General features: G+C 38.3%; 1 protein-coding gene across 1 annotated transcript in view; it reads right to left on the minus strand.

The window, feature by feature from the left end:
* Nucleotides 1–15919, minus strand: part of LOC111944285 (uncharacterized) — a 211548-nt gene extending 195629 nt beyond the window's left edge. Inside the window, exons 1-3 of the mRNA XM_086872548.1 lie at nt 15852–15919; nt 15203–15665; nt 14792–15118 (exon numbers count right to left, since the gene is read on the minus strand). Coding sequence (XP_086728674.1) covers nt 14792–15118; nt 15203–15665; nt 15852–15903 — 842 coding nt within the window. The 5' untranslated portion in view covers nt 15904–15919. The remainder of the gene's footprint in view (nt 1–14791; nt 15119–15202; nt 15666–15851) is intronic.
* Nucleotides 15920–16621: the final 702 nt, after the last annotated feature.

Below are 16621 nucleotides of genomic sequence, written 5' to 3' on the forward strand. Positions count from 1 at the left end.
TTTCTGAAATTTGGTGGGGGTTTTAGAACATTTAGGGAATTGTATGAGATTTTTCTGCAATTTGGTGGGATTTTTCTTGAATTTTGTAGTATATTGAGGAGATTTTGTGGGAGTTTTGTGGAATCTTGAAGGATTTTGAGGTGACATGAAGAATTGTGAGGGATTTTTCTGAAATTTTGTGGAAATGTGTGGGGATATTGTGGGATGTTACTGGAATTTGGAGGGTTTTCAAAACATTTAGGGAATTGTATGGGATTTTTCTGCAATTTCTTGGGATTTTTCTTGAATTTTGTAGGATATTGGGGTGATTTTGTGGGACGTTTGTAGAATCTTGAGGGATATTGAAGAGACTTGAAGAATTGTGAGGGATTTTTCTTAGATTTTGTGGAATTTTGTGGAGATTTGGTAGGATGTTTTTGTTATTTTGTGGGATTTTTTTTGTACTGTTGTAGAATTTTCTTTTCTTTTGTGGGATTTTGAGGAGACATGAAGGATTTTGAGGTATTTTCTTAGATTTTGTGGAAATTAGTGGGGATATTGTGGGATGTTTCTGGAATTTGGTGGCGTTTTGAGAACATTTAATGAATTTGGTGGGATTTTTCTTGAATTTTGCAGGATATTGTGGTGATTTTGTAGGAGTTTTGTGGAAATTTATGGGATTTTCAGGAGACATGAAGGGTTTTGAGGTGTTTTCTTAGATTTTGTGGAAATGTGTGGGGATATTGTGGGATGTTTCTGGAATTTGGTAGGGTTTTGAGAATCTTTCTGCAATTGTGTTGGAGTTTTTTCTGGAAACTTGGTGTGATTTTGAGGAGACGTGAAGAATTGTGGAGGATTTTTGTTAGATTTTGTGGAATTTTGTGGAGATTTGGTAGGATGTTTCTGGAATTTTGTGGGATTTTTTTTTACTGTTGTGGAATTTTCTGTTATTTTGTGGGATTTTGAGGAGACATGAAGAATGTTGAGGGATTTTTTTAGATTTTGTGGAAATTTGTGGGGATATTGTGGGATGTTTCTGGAATTTGGTGGGGTTTTGAGAACGTTTAATGAATTTTGTAGTATTTTTCTTGAATTTTGCAGGATATTGTGGTGATTTTGTAGGAGTTTTGTGGAAATTTAAGGGATTTTCAGGAGACATAAAGGGTTTTGAGGTGTTTTCTTAGATTTTGTGGAAATGTGTGGGGATATTGTGGGATGTTTCTGGAATTTGGTGGGGGTTTGAGAACATTTAGGGAATTGTATGAGATTTTTCTGCAATTTCTTGGGATTTTTCTTGAATTTTGTAGGATATTGGGGTGATTTTGTGGGACGTTTGTAGAATCTTGAGGGATATTGAAGAGACTTGAAGAATTGTGAGGGATTTTTCTTAGATTTTGTGGAATTTTGTGGAGATTTGGTAGGATGTTTTTGTTATTTTGTGGGATTTTTTTTGTACTGTTGTAGAATTTTCTTTTCTTTTGTGGGATTTTGAGGAGACATGAAGGATTTTGAGGTATTTTCTTAGATTTTGTGGAAATTAGTGGGGATATTGTGGGATGTTTCTGGAATTTGGTGGGGTTTTGAGAACGTTTAATGAATTTTGTAGTATTTTTCTTGAATTTTGCAGGATATTGTGGTGATTTTGTAGGAGTTTTGTGGAAATTTAAGGGATTTTCAGGAGACATAAAGGGTTTTGAGGTGTTTTCTTAGATTTTGTGGAAATGTGTGGGGATATTGTGGGATGTTTCTGAAATTTGGTGGGGGTTTTAGAACATTTAGGGAATTGTATGAGATTTTTCTGCAATTTGGTGGGATTTTTCTTGAATTTTGTAGTATATTGAGGAGATTTTGTGGGAGTTTTGTGGAATCTTGAAGGATTTTGAGGTGACATGAAGAATTGTGAGGGATTTTTCTGAAATTTTGTGGAAATGTGTGGGGATATTGTGGGATGTTACTGGAATTTGGAGGGTTTTCAAAACATTTAGGGAATTGTATGGGATTTTTCTGCAATTTCTTGGGATTTTTCTTGAATTTTGTAGGATATTGGGGTGATTTTGTGGGACGTTTGTAGAATCTTGAGGGATTTTGAAGAGACTTGAAGAATTGTGAGGGATTTTTCTTAGATTTTGTGGAATTTTGTGGAGATTTGGTAGGATGTTTTTGTTATTTTGTGGGATTTTTTTTGTACTGTTGTAGAATTTTCTTTTATTTTGTGGGATTTTGAGGAGACATGAAGGATTTTGAGGTATTTTCTTAGATTTTGTGGAAATTTGTGGGGATATTGTGGGATGTTTCTGGAATTTGGTGGCGTTTTGAGAACATTTAATGAATTTGGTGGGATTTTTCTTGAATTTTGCAGGATATTGTGGTGATTTTGTAGGAGTTTTGTGGAAATTTATGGGATTTTCAGGAGACATGAAGGGTTTTGAGGTGTTTTCTTAGATTTTGTGGAAATGTGTGGGGATATTGTGGGATGTTTCTGAAATTTGGTGGGGGTTTTAGAACATTTAGGGAATTGTATGAGATTTTTCTGCAATTTCTTGGGATTTTTCTTGAATTTTGTAGGATATTGGGGTGATTTTGTGGGACGTTTGTAGAATCTTGAGGGATATTGAAGAGACTTGAAGAATTGTGAGGGATTTTTCTTAGATTTTGTGGAATTTTGTGGAGATTTGGTAGGATGTTTTTGTTATTTTGTGGGATTTTTTTTGTACTGTTGTAGAATTTTCTTTTCTTTTGTGGGATTTTGAGGAGACATGAAGGATTTTGAGGTATTTTCTTAGATTTTGTGGAAATTAGTGGGGATATTGTGGGATGTTTCTGGAATTTGGTGGCGTTTTGAGAACATTTAATGAATTTGGTGGGATTTTTCTTGAATTTTGCAGGATATTGTGGTGATTTTGTAGGAGTTTTGTGGAAATTTATGGGATTTTCAGGAGACATGAAGGGTTTTGAGGTGTTTTCTTAGATTTTGAGGAAATTAGTGGGGATATTGTGGGATGTTACTGGAATTTGGTAGGGTTTTGAGAATCTTTCTGCAATTGTGTTGGAGTTTTTTCTGGAAACTTGGTGTGATTTTGAGGAGACGTGAAGAATTGTGGAGGATTTTTGTTAGATTTTGTGGAATTTTGTGGAGATTTGGTAGGATGTTTCTGGAATTTTGTGGGATTTTTTTGTAGTGTTGTGGAATTTTCTGTTATTTTGTGGGATTTTGAGGAGACATGAAGAATGTTGAGGGATTTTTTTAGATTTTGTGGAAATTTGTGGGGATATTGTGGGATGTTTCTGGAATTTGGTGGGGTTTTGAGAACGTTTAATGAATTTTGTAGTATTTTTCTTGAATTTTGCAGGATATTGTGGTGATTTTGTAGGAGTTTTGTGGAAATTTAAGGGATTTTCAGGAGACATAAAGGGTTTTGAGGTGTTTTCTTAGATTTTGTGGAAATGTGTGGGGATATTGTGGGATGTTTCTGAAATTTGGTGGGGGTTTTAGAACATTTAGGGAATTGTATGAGATTTTTCTGCAATTTGGTGGGATTTTTCTTGAATTTTGTAGTATATTGAGGAGATTTTGTGGGAGTTTTGTGGAATCTTGAAGGATTTTGAGGTGACATGAAGAATTGTGAGGGATTTTTCTGAAATTTTGTGGAAATGTGTGGGGATATTGTGGGATGTTACTGGAATTTGGAGGGTTTTCAAAACATTTAGGGAATTGTATGGGATTTTTCTGCAATTTCTTGGGATTTTTCTTGAATTTTGTAGGATATTGGGGTGATTTTGTGGGACGTTTGTAGAATCTTGAGGGATTTTGAAGAGACTTGAAGAATTGTGAGGGATTTTTCTTAGATTTTGTGGAATTTTGTGGAGATTTGGTAGGATGTTTTTGTTATTTTGTGGGATTTTTTTTGTACTGTTGTAGAATTTTCTTTTCTTTTGTGGGATTTTGAGGAGACATGAAGGATTTTGAGGTATTTTCTTAGATTTTGTGGAAATTAGTGGGGATATTGTGGGATGTTTCTGGAATTTGGTGGGGTTTTGAGAACGTTTAATGAATTTTGTAGTATTTTTCTTGAATTTTGCAGGATATTGTGGTGATTTTGTAGGAGTTTTGTGGAAATTTAAGGGATTTTCAGGAGACATAAAGGGTTTTGAGGTGTTTTCTTAGATTTTGTGGAAATGTGTGGGGATATTGTGGGATGTTTCTGAAATTTGGTGGGGGTTTTAGAACATTTAGGGAATTGTATGAGATTTTTCTGCAATTTGGTGGGATTTTTCTTGAATTTTGTAGTATATTGAGGAGATTTTGTGGGAGTTTTGTGGAATCTTGAAGGATTTTGAGGTGACATGAAGAATTGTGAGGGATTTTTCTGAAATTTTGTGGAAATGTGTGGGGATATTGTGGGATGTTACTGGAATTTGGAGGGTTTTCAAAACATTTAGGGAATTGTATGGGATTTTTCTGCAATTTCTTGGGATTTTTCTTGAATTTTGTCGGATATTGGGGTGATTTTGTGGGACGTTTGTAGAATCTTGAGGGATTTTGAAGAGACTTGAAGAATTGTGAGGGATTTTTCTTAGATTTTGTGGAATTTTGTGGAGATTTGGTAGGATGTTTTTGTTATTTTGTGGGATTTTTTTTGTACTGTTGTAGAATTTTCTTTTATTTTGTGGGATTTTGAGGAGACATGAAGGATTTTGAGGTATTTTCTTAGATTTTGTGGAAATTAGTGGGGATATTGTGGGATGTTTCTGGAATTTGGTGGCGTTTTGAGAACATTTAATGAATTTGGTGGGATTTTTCTTGAATTTTGCAGGATATTGTGGTGATTTTGTAGGAGTTTTGTGGAAATTTATGGGATTTTCAGGAGACATGAAGGGTTTTGAAGTGTTTTCTTAGATTTTGTGGAAATGTGTGGGGATATTGTGGGATGTTTCTGGAATTTGGTAGGGTTTTGAGAATCTTTCTGCAATTGTGTTGGAGTTTTTTCTGGAAACTTGGTGTGATTTTGAGGAGACGTGAAGAATTGTGGAGGATTTTTGTTAGATTTTGTGGAATTTTGTGGAGATTTGGTAGGATGTTTCTGGAATTTTGTGGGATTTTTTTTTACTGTTGTGGAATTTTCTGTTATTTTGTGGGATTTTGAGGAGACATGAAGAATGTTGAGGGATTTTTTTAGATTTTGTGGAAATTTGTGGGGATATTGTGGGATGTTTCTGGAATTTGGTGGCGTTTTGAGAACATTTAATGAATTTTGTAGTATTTTTCTTGAATTTTGCAGGATATTGTGGTGATTTTGTAGGAGTTTTGTGGAAATTTATGGGATTTTCAGGAGACATAAAGGGTTTTGAGGTGTTTTCTTAGATTTTGTGGAAATGTGTGGGGATATTGTGGGATGTTTCTGAAATTTGGTGGGGGTTTTAGAACATTTAGGGAATTGTATGAGATTTTTCTGCAATTTCTTGGGATTTTTCTTGAATTTTGTAGGATATTGGGGTGATTTTGTGGGACGTTTGTAGAATCTTGAGGGATATTGAAGAGACTTGAAGAATTGTGAGGGATTTTTCTTAGATTTTGTGGAATTTTGTGGAGATTTGGTAGGATGTTTTTGTTATTTTGTGGGATTTTTTTTGTACTGTTGTAGAATTTTCTTTTCTTTTGTGGGATTTTGAGGAGACATGAAGGATTTTGAGGTATTTTCTTAGATTTTGTGGAAATTAGTGGGGATATTGTGGGATGTTTCTGGAATTTGGTGGGGTTTTGAGAACGTTTAATGAATTTTGTAGTATTTTTCTTGAATTTTGCAGGATATTGTGGTGATTTTGTAGGAGTTTTGTGGAAATTTAAGGGATTTTCAGGAGACATAAAGGGTTTTGAGGTGTTTTCTTAGATTTTGTGGAAATGTGTGGGGATATTGTGGGATGTTTCTGAAATTTGGTGGGGGTTTTAGAACATTTAGGGAATTGTATGAGATTTTTCTGCAATTTGGTGGGATTTTTCTTGAATTTTGTAGTATATTGAGGAGATTTTGTGGGAGTTTTGTGGAATCTTGAAGGATTTTGAGGTGACATGAAGAATTGTGAGGGATTTTTCTGAAATTTTGTGGAAATGTGTGGGGATATTGTGGGATGTTACTGGAATTTGGAGGGTTTTCAAAACATTTAGGGAATTGTATGGGATTTTTCTGCAATTTCTTGGGATTTTTCTTGAATTTTGTCGGATATTGGGGTGATTTTGTGGGACGTTTGTAGAATCTTGAGGGATTTTGAAGAGACTTGAAGAATTGTGAGGGATTTTTCTTAGATTTTGTGGAATTTTGTGGAGATTTGGTAGGATGTTTTTGTTATTTTGTGGGATTTTTTTTGTACTGTTGTAGAATTTTCTTTTCTTTTGTGGGATTTTGAGGAGACATGAAGGATTTTGAGGTATTTTCTTAGATTTTGTGGAAATTTGTGGGGATATTGTGGGATGTTTCTGGAATTTGGTGGCGTTTTGAGAACATTTAATGAAATTGGTGGGATTTTTCTTGAATTTTGCAGGATATTGTGGTGATTTTGTAGGAGTTTTGTGGAAATTTATGGGATTTTCAGGAGACATGAAGGGTTTTGAGGTGTTTTCTTAGATTTTGTGGAAATGTGTGGGGATATTGTGGGATGTTTCTGAAATTTGGTGGGGGTTTTAGAACATTTAGGGAATTGTATGAGATTTTTCTGCAATTTCTTGGGATTTTTCTTGAATTTTGTAGGATATTGGGGTGATTTTGTGGGACGTTTGTAGAATCTTGAGGGATATTGAAGAGACTTGAAGAATTGTGAGGGATTTTTCTTAGATTTTGTGGAATTTTGTGGAGATTTGGTAGGATGTTTTTGTTATTTTGTGGGATTTTTTTTGTACTGTTGTAGAATTTTCTTTTCTTTTGTGGGATTTTGAGGAGACATGAAGGATTTTGAGGTATTTTCTTAGATTTTGTGGAAATTAGTGGGGATATTGTGGGATGTTTCTGGAATTTGGTGGGGTTTTGAGAACGTTTAATGAATTTTGTAGTATTTTTCTTGAATTTTGCAGGATATTGTGGTGATTTTGTAGGAGTTTTGTGGAAATTTAAGGGATTTTCAGGAGACATAAAGGGTTTTGAGGTGTTTTCTTAGATTTTGTGGAAATGTGTGGGGATATTGTGGGATGTTTCTGAAATTTGGTGGGGGTTTTAGAACATTTAGGGAATTGTATGAGATTTTTCTGCAATTTGGTGGGATTTTTCTTGAATTTTGTAGTATATTGAGGAGATTTTGTGGGAGTTTTGTGGAATCTTGAAGGATTTTGAGGTGACATGAAGAATTGTGAGGGATTTTTCTGAAATTTTGTGGAAATGTGTGGGGATATTGTGGGATGTTACTGGAATTTGGAGGGTTTTCAAAACATTTAGGGAATTGTATGGGATTTTTCTGCAATTTCTTGGGATTTTTCTTGAATTTTGTAGGATATTGGGGTGATTTTGTGGGACGTTTGTAGAATCTTGAGGGATTTTGAAGAGACTTGAAGAATTGTGAGGGATTTTTCTTAGATTTTGTGGAATTTTGTGGAGATTTGGTAGGATGTTTTTGTTATTTTGTGGGATTTTTTTTGTACTGTTGTAGAATTTTCTTTTATTTTGTGGGATTTTGAGGAGACATGAAGGATTTTGAGGTATTTTCTTAGATTTTGTGGAAATTTGTGGGGATATTGTGGGATGTTTCTGGAATTTGGTGGCGTTTTGAGAACATTTAATGAATTTGGTGGGATTTTTCTTGAATTTTGCAGGATATTGTGGTGATTTTGTAGGAGTTTTGTGGAAATTTATGGGATTTTCAGGAGACATGAAGGGTTTTGAGGTGTTTTCTTAGATTTTGTGGAAATGTGTGGGGATATTGTGGGATGTTTCTGAAATTTGGTGGGGGTTTTAGAACATTTAGGGAATTGTATGAGATTTTTCTGCAATTTCTTGGGATTTTTCTTGAATTTTGTAGGATATTGGGGTGATTTTGTGGGACGTTTGTAGAATCTTGAGGGATATTGAAGAGACTTGAAGAATTGTGAGGGATTTTTCTTAGATTTTGTGGAATTTTGTGGAGATTTGGTAGGATGTTTTTGTTATTTTGTGGGATTTTTTTTGTACTGTTGTAGAATTTTCTTTTCTTTTGTGGGATTTTGAGGAGACATGAAGGATTTTGAGGTATTTTCTTAGATTTTGTGGAAATTAGTGGGGATATTGTGGGATGTTTCTGGAATTTGGTGGCGTTTTGAGAACATTTAATGAATTTGGTGGGATTTTTCTTGAATTTTGCAGGATATTGTGGTGATTTTGTAGGAGTTTTGTGGAAATTTATGGGATTTTCAGGAGACATGAAGGGTTTTGAGGTGTTTTCTTAGATTTTGAGGAAATTAGTGGGGATATTGTGGGATGTAACTGGAATTTGGTAGGGTTTTGAGAATCTTTCTGCAATTGTGTTGGAGTTTTTTCTGGAAACTTGGTGTGATTTTGAGGAGACGTGAAGAATTGTGGAGGATTTTTGTTAGATTTTGTGGAATTTTGTGGAGATTTGGTAGGATGTTTCTGGAATTTTGTGGGATTTTTTTGTAGTGTTGTGGAATTTTCTGTTATTTTGTGGGATTTTGAGGAGACATGAAGAATGTTGAGGGATTTTTTTAGATTTTGTGGAAATTTGTGGGGATATTGTGGGATGTTTCTGGAATTTGGTGGGGTTTTGAGAACGTTTAATGAATTTTGTAGTATTTTTCTTGAATTTTGCAGGATATTGTGGTGATTTTGTAGGAGTTTTGTGGAAATTTAAGGGATTTTCAGGAGACATAAAGGGTTTTGAGGTGTTTTCTTAGATTTTGTGGAAATGTGTGGGGATATTGTGGGATGTTTCTGAAATTTGGTGGGGGTTTGAGAACATTTAGGGAATTGTATGAGATTTTTCTGCAATTTGGTGGGATTTTTCTTGAATTTTGTAGTATATTGAGGAGATTTTGTGGGAGTTTTGTGGAATCTTGAAGGATTTTGAGGTGACATGAAGAATTGTGAGGGATTTTTCTGAAATTTTGTGGAAATGTGTGGGGATATTGTGGGATGTTACTGGAATTTGGAGGGTTTTCAAAACATTTAGGGAATTGTATGGGATTTTTCTGCAATTTCTTGAATTTTGTAGGATATTGGGGTGATTTTGTGGGACGTTTGTAGAATCTTGAGGGATATTGAAGAGACTTGAAGAATTGTGAGGGATTTTTCTTAGATTTTGTGGAATTTTGTGGAGATTTGGTAGGATGTTTTTGTTATTTTGTGGGATTTTTTTTGTACTGTTGTAGAATTTTCTTTTCTTTTGTGGGATTTTGAGGAGACATGAAGGATTTTGAGGTATTTTCTTAGATTTTGTGGAAATTAGTGGGGATATTGTGGGATGTTTCTGGAATTTGGTGGGGTTTTGAGAACGTTTAATGAATTTTGTAGTATTTTTCTTGAATTTTGCAGGATATTGTGGTGATTTTGTAGGAGTTTTGTGGAAATTTAAGGGATTTTCAGGAGACATAAAGGGTTTTGAGGTGTTTTCTTAGATTTTGTGGAAATGTGTGGGGATATTGTGGGATGTTTCTGAAATTTGGTGGGGGTTTTAGAACATTTAGGGAATTGTATGAGATTTTTCTGCAATTTGGTGGGATTTTTCTTGAATTTTGTAGTATATTGAGGAGATTTTGTGGGAGTTTTGTGGAATCTTGAAGGATTTTGAGGTGACATGAAGAATTGTGAGGGATTTTTCTGAAATTTTGTGGAAATGTGTGGGGATATTGTGGGATGTTACTGGAATTTGGAGGGTTTTCAAAACATTTAGGGAATTGTATGGGATTTTTCTGCAATTTCTTGGGATTTTTCTTGAATTTTGTCGGATATTGGGGTGATTTTGTGGGACATTTGTAGAATCTTGAGGGATTTTGAAGAGACTTGAAGAATTGTGAGGGATTTTTCTTAGATTTTGTGGAATTTTGTGGAGATTTGGTAGGATGTTTTTGTTATTTTGTGGGATTTTTTTTGTACTGTTGTAGAATTTTCTTTTCTTTTGTGGGATTTTGAGGAGACATGAAGGATTTTGAGGTATTTTCTTAGATTTTGTGGAAATTAGTGGGGATATTGTGGGATGTTTCTGGAATTTGGTGGCGTTTTGAGAACATTTAATGAATTTTGTGGGATTTTTCTTGAATTTTGCAGGATATTGTGGTGATTTTGTAGGAGTTTTGTGGAAATTTATGGGATTTTCAGGAGACATGAAGGGTTTTGAAGTGTTTTCTTAGATTTTGTGGAAATGTGTGGGGATATTGTGGGATGTTTCTGGAATTTGGTAGGGTTTTGAGAATCTTTCTGCAATTGTGTTGGAGTTTTTTCTGGAAACTTGGTGTGATTTTGAGGAGACGTGAAGAATTGTGGAGGATTTTTGTTAGATTTTGTGGAATTTTGTGGAGATTTGGTAGGATGTTTCTGGAATTTTGTGGGATTTTTTTGTAGTGTTGTGGAATTTTCTGTTATTTTGTGGGATTTTGAGGAGACATGAAGAATGTTGAGGGATTTTTTTAGATTTTGTGAAAATTTGTGGGGATATTGTGGGATGTTTCTGGAATTTGGTGGGGTTTTGAGAACATTTAGGGAATTGTGTGGGATTTTTCTGTGATTTTGTGGGATTTTTCTTGAATTTTGTAGGATATTGAGGAGATTTTGTGGGAGTTTTGTGGAATCTTGAAAGATTTTGTGGTGATATGAAGAATTTTGAGGTATTATTTTAGATTTTGTGGATATTTGTGGGGATTTTGTGGGATTTTTCTGGCATGTGGTGGGATTTTTCTTAGATTTTGTAGGATATTGAGGTGATTTTGCGGGATTTTTGTAGGATCTTGAGGGATTTTTGAGAGACTTGAAGAATTGTGTGGGATTTTTCTGAAATTTTGTGGAAATTTTTGGGGATTTGGTGGGATATTTCGGGAGTTTTCTGGGATTTTTTTGTACTGTTGTGGAATTTTCTGGTATTTTGTGGGATTTTTAGACTTGAAGAATTGTGAGAGAGTTTTCTTAGATTTTGTGGAAATTTGTGGGGATTTTGTGCGGTGTTTCTGGAGCTTTGCTGGGGTTTTGAGAAAATTTAGGGAATTGTGTGGGATTTTTCTGCAATTTGTGGGATTTTTCTTGAATTTTGTAGGATATTGAGGAGATTTTGTGGGAGTTTTGTGGAATCTTGAAAGATTTTGAGTTGACATGAAGGGTTTTGAGGTATTTTCTTAGATTTTGTGGAAATTTGTGGGATTTTTTGGGATATTTCTGGCATTTGGTAGGGGTTTGGGAAGATGTAGGGAATTTTTTGGAGATTTTTTTCTGCAAATTTGAGTGATTTTGAGGGGACTTGAAGAATTGTTATGGATTTTTCTTAGATTTTGTGGGAATTTTGTGGCTATGGCGGGATGTTTCTGGAATTTGGTGGGGTTTTGAGAACATTTAATGAATTTTGTGGGATTTTTCTTGAATTTTGCAGGATACTGGGGAGATTTTGTAGCAGTTTTGGGGAAATTTAAGGGATTTTCAGGGGACATGAAGAATTTTGAGGTATTTTTTTCGATTTTGTGGAAATTAGTGGGGATATTGTGGGATGTTTCTAGAATTTGGTGGGGTTTTCAGAAAATTTAGGGAATTGCATGTGATTTTTCTGATATTTTGTGGGATTTTTCTTGAATTCTGTAAAATATTGAAGAAATTTGGTGGTAATTTTGTGGAATTTTGAGGAATTTTGAGGAGACATGGGGAATTTTGTGGTATTTTTCTAGATTTTGTGGAAGTTTGTGAAAATTTGGTAGGATGTTAGTGTAATTTTGTGAGGTTTTGAGAATATTTCTGCAATTGTATTGGAGTTTTTTTCTGGAATTTTGTTGGATATTTTATTGATTTTTTTGAGATTTGTGGAGATTTTGTGGGATGTATCTGGAATTTGGTAGGGTTTTCACAAGATTTCTGCAATTTTGTGAGATTTTTCTGCAATTTTGTGAGATTTTTCTGCAATTTTGTGGGATTTTGAGGAGACTTGAAGGATTTTGAGGTATTTTCTTAGATTTTGTGGAAATGTGTGGGGATTTTGTGGGATGTTATTGGAATTTGGTAGGGCTTTGGGAAGATTTAGGGAATTTTCTGAGATTTTTTTCTGGAATCTTTAGGGATTTCGTGGAGACTTGACAAATATTGTGGGATTATTCTTAGATTTTGTGGAAATTTTTGGAGATTTTGTGGGATTTTTCTGGAATTTGGTAGGGTTTTGAGAATATTTCTGCAATTTGGTGGCATTTTTTTCCAGAATTTTATGGGATTTTGTGGAGACTTGAAAAATTTTGACGGATTTTTCTTGATTTTGTGGAATTTTTAGAGATCTGGTGGGATGTTTCTGGAATATGGTAGGGTTTTGAGAAGATTTAGGGAATTTTGTGGGATGTTTATGGAATTTTGAGGGATTTTTGTGGAATTTTGTGGGATTTTGAGGAAACGTGTAGGAATCTAGAAATGCAGGGACATTTCTCTGTCTATTCAATTATTTAAAGAATATATGAATCATATATAATATTGGCAGAAAGGCTTCCAAATATCCCTGAGCAAGCCAGAGTTTGTTAGAAATGTAATAGAAAGTAGAAAAACGTTTCTTTTAACACTGAGGTGAAAATATAGATTTTTAGAGGGTTTCACACGTGGAGTAAAGATGAAGGAAAAAAGGTGTAGTTTTTAATCCTTCTTCTTCCTTCTTTTCCATGCTTCTGCAGTTTTTAGAAGCACAAAGAATGATTGGTTTAGAGTTAGTCGCACTTTTAATTACATGAGTAGATCTAGAAAACCGATTTGTTGAGATATAATAACAATACACGTGTCTGTAGTTAATAGGGTAAAAATTGGTATAAAGGTGAAAAGACCGCGTGGTTCGGGGCCATTTTGTATCATTAGAACGAGATGAGCCAGGCTGTGGTGATTTAAGCTTGTGCAGCTCGTCTGGATAGACCTGCCAGGTTTTTGTAAGGATCCTTCAATAAACACCAGAAACCAGAATCTAATGAGCCCGGGAGTTTTCTTCGAATGTTAAGGACTGAGATAAGTGGGACTCCCCACGAGGGAGGATTCCAGAGGAATTCAGCCCAAAGGAGGCTGAGAGACTAGAGAAAAGTTATATCCACAGGGTATTCAGCACAAAGGAAGCTGAGAGACTAGAGAAAAGTTATATCCACAAAAAATTCAGCCCAAAAGAAGCAAAAAGAGAAAAGTTACACCAATCCCCATCCCACCCATCCTGCCCCACCCAATGCCCATCTCACCCCTCCTGATCTGCATCCCACTTCACCCAATCCCCTTCCAACCCCATTCCACCTGATGCCTTCAGAAGGCTGACCTAGAACAGAGGCTGGATAGAGTTAAGAATAAAGTTTATTAGAAGGCCTTAAAGGATACACCTTGGGCAGTACAAGAGCCTGGCCAGAGCTACACCCAGGACTGACCAAAAATGGTCACAAAAATGGACAACTCATCATGAGGTCTCACATTTTTAGAAGTTTAGGTCCATCTGGACATTGGGGCTCATTGTGCAGTGACAGCTTCAGATGATGAAGTCCCATCCTTCTTGTTTTCTCTCTTCAGTCCACCCTTGTTCATGCTTTTGGGCCTGAAACTTCTTATGACTGCCCTTGGTATCAAGCTAGAAAAGGAATTGTTTTGTCTACCTACTCTGTGAAGAGAGCTCACTAACACTTAATAGGAAGTTCAAAACTACAAACCTAGGCAGTGCAGAATATGAAAAATAGGAAAGCTAAAACTTAAGGCATCACATGCTGAGGGGCTGTGGAATGCAGTAATTTTGGTGTGGGATTGAGTAGATTTCAATGGCACTGAGTGGTTTCAAGGTGATAGATCGAACTCTCTCATCTCCTTGAGTGCCAAGAAATGGAGACAACTACACCAAATGCCTCCAAAACCCTCCCATGTACATCCCTTGTCGCCCTGAAAACTCAGCTTCAGAGCTTGTTGACATAGTTTCTAAAGAATTTTCCCAGGATAGAAACTATAAACATAGATACTTGTGCATTCCTTCTGTTAGACGTCTCTTGATGGACATGTCTTACGGCCAGTGTGGTTAGAAAGGGGCTATCCTGACTACCCAATCCCTGGCCATGGTCAGAAAGCTATAAATTGTGAGAGAAGAAATAAAGTTCACTTCTTCTTCGTCATCTCTTGAGCTGTGTCCGTGTGACTTATTTCGTGTCCAACAGCGACGCTCCCTGAATCCCAGATTCCCCTGAAGCACCGGTAAATGTGAGGTTTTAGATGCCTTTGATGAATTTGTAGACTTTTATTCCAATTTTATCTGTTTTAAAGGGATGAAGATGAATCAAAAGATAGAACCAAAATAAAATGCCCACCAGCCCAGGTGTCTTCCCAACACAGATCACTGGGAACGTGGGTCATCAGGGCTCTGCCCAATGCGCATCCTCTGGTGGGGGATGGAGCTGGGGCAGTGCACAAAGCTCTTCTTGCACTTGGGGCACTCACAGGGCTTCCCTTAGTGGTGCCTCTGTTGGTGTCTGGTCAAGGTAGAGCTCCTGGAGAAGCTCTTCCCACACTGGGGACACTCATAGGGCCTCTCCCCAGTGTGGATGCGCCGGTGCCTGACAAGGGTGGAGTTGTACTTGAAGCCCTTCCTGCAGTCAGGGCAGCGGAAGGGCCTCTCATCCGTGTGAATCCGCTGGTGCACGAGGAGAGTGGAGCTGGTCTGAAACCTCTTCCTGCACTCAGGACACTCATAGGGCCTCTCCCCAGTGTGGATCATTTGGTGGATGGTCAGCTGGGACCTCCGACTGAAGGTCATCCCACATTCCTCACACTCATAGAGACGTTCCCCAGTGTGGGTCCTCTGGTGGATGGTCAAGTTAGAGCTGTTTCTGAAGCTCTTCCCACACTGGGGACACTCGTAGGGCCTCTCTCCAGTATGAATGCGTTTGTGGGTACTAAGGCTGGAGCTTTGGCTGAACCCCTTCCCACATTCCTCACACTCATAGGGCCTCTCCCCAGTGTGGATGCGCCGGTGGGTGATGAGGGTGGAGTTGTACTTGAAGCCCTCCCCACAGTCAGGGCAGCGGAAGGGCCTCTCATCCGTGTGAATCTGCTGGTGTACAAGGAGAGTGGAGCTCCTCTGAAATCTCTTCCCACACTCAGAACACTCATAGGGCCTCTCCCCAGTGTGGATGCGCTGGTGGATGATGAGTTGGGAGTTGTAGCTGAAGCCCTTCCCACATTCCCCACACTCGTAGGGCCATTCCCCAGTGTGGATCATCTGGTGGCGGATCAGGGTTTTCCTCTGTCTGAAGCTCTTCCCACACTCCAAGCACTTGTAGGGCTTCTCCCCATCCTGAAGCTGCTCATGGACCACAAGCTCAGAGCCCTGGCTGGATCTCCGGCCGCCTTCCCTGCACAGGGTGGGTCTCTCCTCCTCAGAGCACCCTGGGATGGGTTTGGAGCCCCTCCTCCTGTGGGATCTCCATGGCTTTTCCTCCCTGTTGGATTCCTGTGCCATGGAGCTGCTCAAAACAACCTCTTCCATGAGGTTCTGCCGTGGGGATTTGTCCTCCCTGGTCTCCATCCTCAGCTCCTTGTCTGGGGGAGGAAGGACAAGGAGAGGATGGGATTTGCCTCCGTGCCAGAGGGAAGGGCAAGGAGATCCCCCCAGTGCATCCCCGGCAGGACGGCGTCGGCAGCGGGGTTGTCCTGCAGCCGGGGGCCAGGCTGGGCTGGGAGATGGAGCAGGAGAGAGGGGGAAAGGGGCACTGACTTCCTCCTCACCTGCCTGGGTGTCCTGGGGCATCTTCCTCTTCCTCACAGCCTCTTTCTCCATCCAGACAAGGTTTGGGAATGGGAGATCCTGGTTTGGGGAAAAACACAACACATGAGCACACTGAATTAGGGGCTTTCCTCTCTCCAAGTCCACCTTTAGAAGTCACTGGGCAACTGGTGCCCATATAAATCCCCCAAACACCAAGTTTCAGTCCTGAAAATGTCTCCCAGGAGTTCCCCAACTCTGGTCTCTCCCCTTTGGTGTTCAGGGGTTCCTCCCTGTCCCAGCTGCTGGGGGTCACGCTTGTACAAGAGGTCCCCCAGTCTGCTCGGTCCCTGCTCTCCCCAGGCTGCTGGGAGTGCCAGGAATCTGAAAAGTTCCTCCTGTTCCCATCTCCCCACTTAGGGATGCTGGGACCCCCTGAAGTGCCCCCAAGAGGCATTTTCCACTCAGCTTTGGAGTTCTTCATTCTCCAAACATCTTCCAGGAAAAAACCCAACCCAGGGATCCCCCAGGATATCTGGGCTGAGCTCCCACTCCCCAGGCACCTGTGGGATGGGGGTGATGATCTCACAGGTGGGGGCTGTGAATTCACGGAGTGCTGGAACCTCGTGGTTCCTTCTCCTTTCCCTGATACTCCTTTGTCCCTCCTCTTCCTCCAGTTCCTCCTCCCTATCCCAACCTTCTCCTACTTCCATTTCTTCTCGCTCTCCTTCTTCATCCCTCCTCTTCCATCCCTCCTCCTCCTCCCCCAGGAGCAGTGACACCCTCGGTGCCC

The sequence above is a fragment of the Cyanistes caeruleus genome, unplaced genomic scaffold, assembly GCF_971803275.1.
Source record: "Cyanistes caeruleus unplaced genomic scaffold, bCyaCae1.hap1.1 HAP1_SCAFFOLD_65, whole genome shotgun sequence".
In the NCBI taxonomy this organism is placed as follows: Eukaryota; Metazoa; Chordata; class Aves; order Passeriformes; family Paridae; genus Cyanistes; species Cyanistes caeruleus.